The sequence below is a fragment of the Lygodium microphyllum genome, unplaced genomic scaffold, assembly GCF_053477565.2.
Source record: "Lygodium microphyllum isolate KBCC unplaced genomic scaffold, Lygodium_microphyllum_v1.1.10 scaffold_77, whole genome shotgun sequence".
Taxonomy (NCBI): Eukaryota; Viridiplantae; Streptophyta; class Polypodiopsida; order Schizaeales; family Lygodiaceae; genus Lygodium; species Lygodium microphyllum.
Genome location: NW_028229560.1, coordinates 131757 through 138846, shown reverse-complemented (window position 1 = coordinate 138846; position 7090 = coordinate 131757). Strand labels below are relative to the sequence as shown.

At 40.6% G+C, this 7090-nt stretch overlaps 1 protein-coding gene across 1 annotated transcript; it reads right to left on the bottom strand.

Annotated features, from left to right (window-relative positions):
- Positions 1-353: 353 nt before the first annotated feature.
- Positions 354-3304, bottom strand: LOC148008702 (pentatricopeptide repeat-containing protein At2g13600-like). The gene is made up of 2 exons (XM_087674052.1): positions 3021-3304; positions 354-2836 (listed from the first exon to the last, which is right to left on the bottom strand). Exons 1-2 carry the CDS (start codon positions 3282-3284, stop codon positions 677-679), a joined length of 2424 nt encoding a protein of 807 aa, XP_087530178.1. The 5' UTR covers positions 3285-3304; the 3' UTR covers positions 354-676.
- Positions 3305-7090: the final 3786 nt, after the last annotated feature.

Genomic DNA, 7090 nt, shown 5'->3' with positions numbered 1-7090 from the left:
TGCATGATAACTTGACATGGATGTTGTATATTGATTTGTCCCATAGGCTGTTTTGACCTCTAGTAGACTTTAATACATCTCAAGCATAAAGAGCTTTTACTATAGAATTCCATCTTTAATATGTCTTTATATGCTTACCGGTCATTTTTCGAAACTTCAAGAATGAACCACCTGCTAGTTACATTGCCATCACTGTGATCCTCACAGATGCACCTTTGTTCCTTAAACACACGAAGGTACTTCACATCTTTCACAGCATTTTTCAGCCACTCTATTTATGAGATAAGAGACATAACTGTATGTAAATCACTACATATGAATGCCTCTTTGACAACATATGGGTGTCCCTTTCAGTGTGTCTATTAGCGCACAAGCAAGAGCCACTTTCTCCCTGCATAGTACAGCAGCATCTGATATCTTCAAACCCAAGGCATGCTTCTCCTCTATCATAATAAGATACAGATCTTCAAGTCTCATAAAATGCTCACTTTGGAAATGCTTTGTATCCCTAAGAGAAACGAATGCACAGCTCCAGTGGATATGAGACCCCAGGCATGCCTCTCCTCTGTTATTATAAGGTACAGATCTTCAGCAAGTCTTGTAAAATGTGCTCGCTTTGGAAATGAATGCACAGCTCTGTATCCTAACAGAAAATGAATGCACAGCTCCAGTGGCATCAGTACATCAACAGAGTCCTGGGTTCGTCCAAGCTTGCTTTTCTCATGGCTTCAACCTTGTTTGCATCCTCCTGCTTACCAGCATCTAGGTAAATATTAGACATGCATACATAAGCAGCCACATCCTTCTCGTTCGCTTGCAATGCATGTTCAAAGGCTTGTCTCCCAAGCTCCACATTGCCCCATTTACGACAAGCACCCAACACGGTGAGCCACACCACAAGATTAGCTTGAAAAGGCATCTTCTTTGCCATTGCTAATGCCTTATCTACTTGACCTGCTCGGCCAAGGAGGTCAATCATGCAAGTGTAATGATCCAGAGTTGGACTGATACCATAATCTTTGCTCATACTCTCAAAGTACATCTGCCCCTTCTCGAATAAACCCGAGTGGCCACATGAATTGAGCACACTAATGAATGTGACCCCATCTGGTTTTATACATTCAGCTAGCATCTTGTCAAAAAAGCGCAAAACATTTTCAACCTTTCCAAGCTGGGAATATCCTGTAATTAGTGCGTTCCATGAGACTACATCTCGAAATGGAAGCTTGTGGAACACTTCTTCAGCTTTGGTAAGAAAACCACATTTAGCATACATATCAATCAATGCATTCCCAACAAACACATCTCTTTCAAGTGATCCTCTTCTAGCAATCTCCACATGTATTGCTCGACCCTTGACAATGGCACCCATACTGCCACAAGCTTTCAAGATGCAAACAAAGGTCACTGCATCTGGAGAGAAGCCCTCCAATTGCATCTGTCCAAAACAACTTAGTGCTGCTTCTGCACAACTGTGCTGAACATATCCTGTAACTAGGGCACTCCAAGTGACAACATTGCGGACTGGAAGCTTGTCAAACACTTCTCGAGCTTTTTCAAGCAAGCCAAACTTGGAATACATATCAACCAATCCAGTGCCTACCATGAGGTCTCTTTCTAAGCGCCCTTTATTTACAATCTCAGCATGTATTTCTTGGCCCTTATCAATAGCCCCCATGCTGCCACAGGCTTTTAAGATGCAGACATATGTGACTGCATCAGGAGAAAACCCATCAAGCTGCATCCGCCCAAAACAGTTCAAGGCTTCCTCACCACACCCGTATTGGACATATCCAGAAATTAATGCATTCCATGAAACTACATTTCGGGCTGGAAGTTTGTCAAACAGTTCTTGTGCTTTTGCAAACAAGCCGCATTTGGCATACATGTCAAGCAACGCTGTGCCAACAACAGGATCTGTTTCCAATGAGCCAGTTCTAGCTATTTCAGCATGTATTTCCTTGCCCTTACCTGTGGCTCCTATGCTGCCACAAGCTTTTAAGACGCTAACGAAGCTAACTGCATTTGGTGAGATGCCGTGAACTGACATCTGCTCATAACAGAGCAATGCATTCTTGGCAAGCCCATGGTGGGCATAGCCTGAAATGAGTGCATTCCATGACACTACATTTCGAGCTGAAAGTTTGTCAAACACTTCCTGTGCTTCTGCAAGCAAACCGATCTTGGCATACATATCTACAAGTGCATTGCAAACAAACATGTTACTCTCCAGCAATCCTCTTTTGGTACTTTCTGCATGTATTGCCCTACCATTGTCAATGGCTCCTACACTACCACAAGATTTCAAGATGCAAACAAAGGTGACAGCATCTGGGAAAATGCCCTGACGTTTCATCTGTCCAAAGCACTTAAGTGCTTCCTCAGCATGATCACATTGGGCATACCCTGCAATCAGAGCGTTCCATGAGACTATGTTTTGAAGTGGTAGATTGTCAAATACCTCCTGTGCTTTCATAAGGGAACCACATTTAGCATATGTGCTGACCAATGCATTTCCAAGAACGATATCTTTTTCCAGCAGTCCCTTCCTGATAATCTGAGAATGCAGCCTATTTACTGAATTCAAATCTTTGGCCTCACAGGCAGCCTTCAGTGAGGCCATAAGAGCAGGGTGAGGGTCATGTTGTTCAGATTCATGTCCAATGATACCATTCTGTGCTGTCTCAACCTTGAACTCTTCCTCTGTGAATTTTAATGTCACAGTTGAAAGCCGCCCTCTTCTGCCAAGCATGTCTTTCACAAGATAGGAATTGTTCCAGCCAAGGATCCATAACAACAACTCCATGGATGATTCATGCTTGCAAACCGGACCTATCTGTGACACACACGATCATCAGGCATTACACATCGAAACGAACCTACGTCTGACACAAACAATCATGAGGCAATAAGTATCAAGATGGACCTACGTCTGACACAAACACTCATGAGGTATTAAGCATCAAAATCCGTCCTTTCTTTCCAAAGAGAAAACGAAAAGAGGAGGACAGAGTCATTACGTCTTTGGCACACCGTATTCTGGATGAGGCACATTCAGACCTCTCTTCTTTTTCTTCTTCGTCGCCATCGCCGTCTTCCATGGGGACTCTTAATACTTCCTCTTCTCTTTGTGTCTGTAAAGCCCTGTTGTGGAAGAAGGGGAAAGGCTTGTGAAGTAGGGGGGTACTCCATGGCGGATAAGGGGAAGGGCATGCTTCTACTGCTGCTACTGGGAAACAATGGAGACCGGCTGTGACAGGTCTGTCGAGGCGCTGAGCTTGCATAACATGTCGCTCGTAACTTCAAAAACTTACACAGTGACTGTTTGTGGCAAGTAGAGAGAGATTAAGAGTTGATTAGAGTAAATCAGTGTGTAATTAGAGTAGAGGAGAGATTAGTGGGTAAGTTGAGTAAATCAGTGTGTAATTAGAGTAGATGCAGAGATTAGTGAGTCAGTGGGTAATTAGAGTAGAGGCAGAAATTAGTGAGTCAGTGGGTAATTAGAGTAGAGGCAGAAATTAGTGAATCAGTGGGTAATTAGAGTAGAGGCAGATATTAGTGAATTAGTGGGTAGGGTAATTAGAGCAAAGGCAAAGATTAGTGAATTGATTGCATTGCATTAGTGTGTAATGAGAGTAAAGTAGTGTGTTGAGGTAGAGGTTAGGTATTATTGTACAATGTAGCTTAATTATGTGTGTAATAGAGATAGGATAGAGATTAGAGTTAATAAGAGTAAATTAGTGTGTAATTGGAATAGAGGGAGAGATTAGTAAATTAGTGTAATTAGAATAGAGGGCGAGATTATGGTACAATGATGTAAACAAGGAGAGATTATTGTAGCTTTATAAGAACTCATCTCCAACTTTTGAGATGTACCAGGTGTATGCAAACTTTTAGCTATGATGGTAGATTCCATCATGCGAGATAATGTTTCATGTGGATACACCGTCACGGTTCTGTGTAAATGAGGGAGTAGGCCAGCTTCAAACTTCCTTTTCTTCCCTTCATCGCTAATCTCCATGAAAGGGGTAACCTTGAGAAGAGTAGACCAATACTTGTCCACATAACTAGTGACCTTCTCATGCTCTTTTTGGCCTAGCCAATCCCACTCATTCTTAACATCATTCTCAAAATCAGGAGGCAAGAACTAAGCATAAAACTTCTTCTTGAACTTTTCCCAAGTCGTAGGTTTCCTTCCCTCCAAAATGAGAGTCAACCACCAATTGCTAGCGATGTCTTTCAAGTGCATGGCTACATGCCTGAGCTTGGACTTTTCTGAGAAATTACCATTAGAAAAAGCAACTTCAAATTGCTTGACAAATTCTAACACCTTAGCAGGATCTCTCTTACCAAAGTAAGAGTTAAACTTTATGTCCTTATCCCCAAACTTGAAAGTCTTAGTCTTCTTAAGCTTGCTCCTCTTATGGTCCCTCTTTGTCCATTTATAGATTGCACGAGACTTAGAACTAAGAGAGTAGAAACTAGAAGACGATGAGGAGGAGGAGGAACTTGAATAATCAGGGGAATAGTCGGTTACTATGAGGGAGATGACTCCCTCCTTATCCACCTCACTCGAGGTGAGGCCTTTTTACTCTTCTTGACCCGAAATTCCTTCTTCCTTCTAGGAAACTTCTCGGCAATTGGATGCTTTACACCTTCACTATCAATTGGTGCAATGGTGTTTCCTCCAGTATCACCATATTTTGGAGAATTTGGTCCTTCATAAGTAGCTTCTTCCCTTGCCCTTAAGCTATCACTCAATTGACGTACTTCGAGAATCTCCAACAAGCTATGATACTCTATCAATTGAGCCTATAATTGCTCACTTGTAGGCACTTCATCAATTGCCATCTTTACCTTCTTCTTGCAAGGATCGCCTTTACTTTGAGAAAAGCAAAGAGACCTACTCTAATACCACTATTATAAGATCCAAGATACACGCTCGACTTTCCTATATACTTAAAATATATATGGTGAATATTATGCTGGTGCAGAGAGAGAATAGATGAGAGAAAAAAAAGATGTAGAGAGATAGAGAGATTGACAACACACTAGGGACTGGAAGATGGGCCAATTCCCCCCTTGTGGAGTTATATTATTGATAAGGAGCAAGCTCCTCCGTTATACATAAACCAGTTCTTACTTGTAGATCTTGGGAACAAGATCACGGTTCCTTGCACGGTATATAATAAGCTAACACTTGCACAACTTGAAAGTTGGCACCTTTTGATCCTTCTTCAGTCTCTCCTTCTCTATGTGTAGGGATCTCCTCTTGGAGCTTGATTTCAGTAGAGCTTCCGCAACACTTGCACCTTCTCTTCTACACAATATGTGTAGGGATCTCCTCTTGGGACTTGATTTCAGCAGAGCTTCTGCAGCACTTGCTCCTTCTCTTCTTCTCTTGGATTACAAAAGCTTGTGTCATTTTAGACCTTAGAAAGAGAAAATCAGATCTCTCCTCACTTTCAGAGGATCACGTCTCTTGTCTTTCTTAGTGAGACAATTACCTCTCTCGTCTTTCTTAATGAAAGAAAAGACCTTAAACCTTGACTTGTAAGCGAGAGGATGACCCCAAATGAATGCAATGCTTATTACACAAGTAAATGTTCCCATGCGTCCCCAAATGCACACATAAATACATATACACAATGCTAATGCACTTCCTCTTCTTAGAACTCAATCCATCTTCATTTATGGTAACTCCTTGGTTCTTGTGTACACTCTTACACTTGGCAGACACTTCCTTCCCCCTTCATAACTTGTACTGCCTATATCAGATATCCCCATCACAGTGCTCTGATCACCCCATTAAGTGATGCACTAGGAATACTGGTCTCTAAATGGTCTCATGGCCATGCTAGATCGTCATCAACACTTAAAGAAAAGTGAGTCATTAATTTATTGACATAAATTTATTAAATAGGGAATGTATAATAAGCAATCAATTTAATGACAATGAGACTACACAAAGCTTAATGAGTTGGATTATCAAATAGACAAGCCTTAACCTATTCCCATGGAGGCCAATAATTGGGTTTAAGCCCTTGTTACCATGAATGCTAAGCCATTACAACACATGTATGTAGTCTGTTAGCTTCCATGGTAAGAATCGCTACTAAGCCCATATGCACTTCTACATGCTTCAAAGGTGCAGATACTAGATGGAGTACAATGAGCATAGAATGTGTGAGTGTTCAATAGGCATGATATTCTAGAGGATAGCACTACATACCTACATACATGTGTGTGTGTGTGTGTGTGTGTGTGTGTGTGTGTGTGTGTGTGTGTGTGTGTGTTTCAATGAAGTACTTGTCAAAAGCAAATGCTAAAAAAATCCAATTCATAGTCATCAGAACACAAGGCATATAATAAGAATGTTACAACATGCCAACAAGGCACTGTCATCTAACTCAAGTTTTGAGTGCTGGCTAGAACATAAACAAAGAAAACATATTTGAGAGAGAGGGATGCCACATGTTACTTATAAAACTAAACAAATAGATTATTAGTAAGGACTAGATACCCAACATGTGTTGTATGTGACATGGGTAGTATCCACCCAATTGCTCTCATGAGACAAGTTTATCTTGCTCATACCCATAAGGCTACAAAAAATTTGCCTCTCCAAATTGTTAAAGTATGCAGAAGGAAAGAGAAAGAAATTGCTGCTAAGATAAGAGAGCTTAGAGCCTGCATGAGATAAGCAAGCTTTTAGAATAATATGTTTTACTTATGTTTAGCATCGACATGTTACAAGAGCAAATTATGGAGATATGTAGGTAAAAACCATTCCTTATGTGTCACAAGCTAGGTTGTATTTATATGCCCTTATTATTTAAGATATGTTTTATATGCTCGTTATTGTCATATAGTTTGTATAATACATTAATTACCCCATATAATCACTATATGTTCATACGAAACAATCTTCTGTATGAAGAAATATCTTTTTAGAAATGAACTTATATAATATTAACTCCCTATGTAGATTGTAGAATCTCAATCATAGGAAATACTCAAAAAATTGGAAGAAAATATACTAAAAGATGTGGGAGTAAAAGGAGCACACCACTAGGGTGAGGAGCTAGTA

Excerpts from the sequence above, each read along its gene's own strand:
- LOC148008702 (XM_087674052.1), bottom strand. The coding sequence starts at position 3,284 with ATGCAAGCTCAGCGCCTCGACAGACCTGTCACAGCCGGTCTCCATTGT. Across the intron at positions 2,837-3,020 it reads GAATACGGTGTGCCAAAGAC|ATAGGTCCGGTTTGCAAGCA; the intron begins GTAATGACTCTG and ends TGTGTGTCACAG.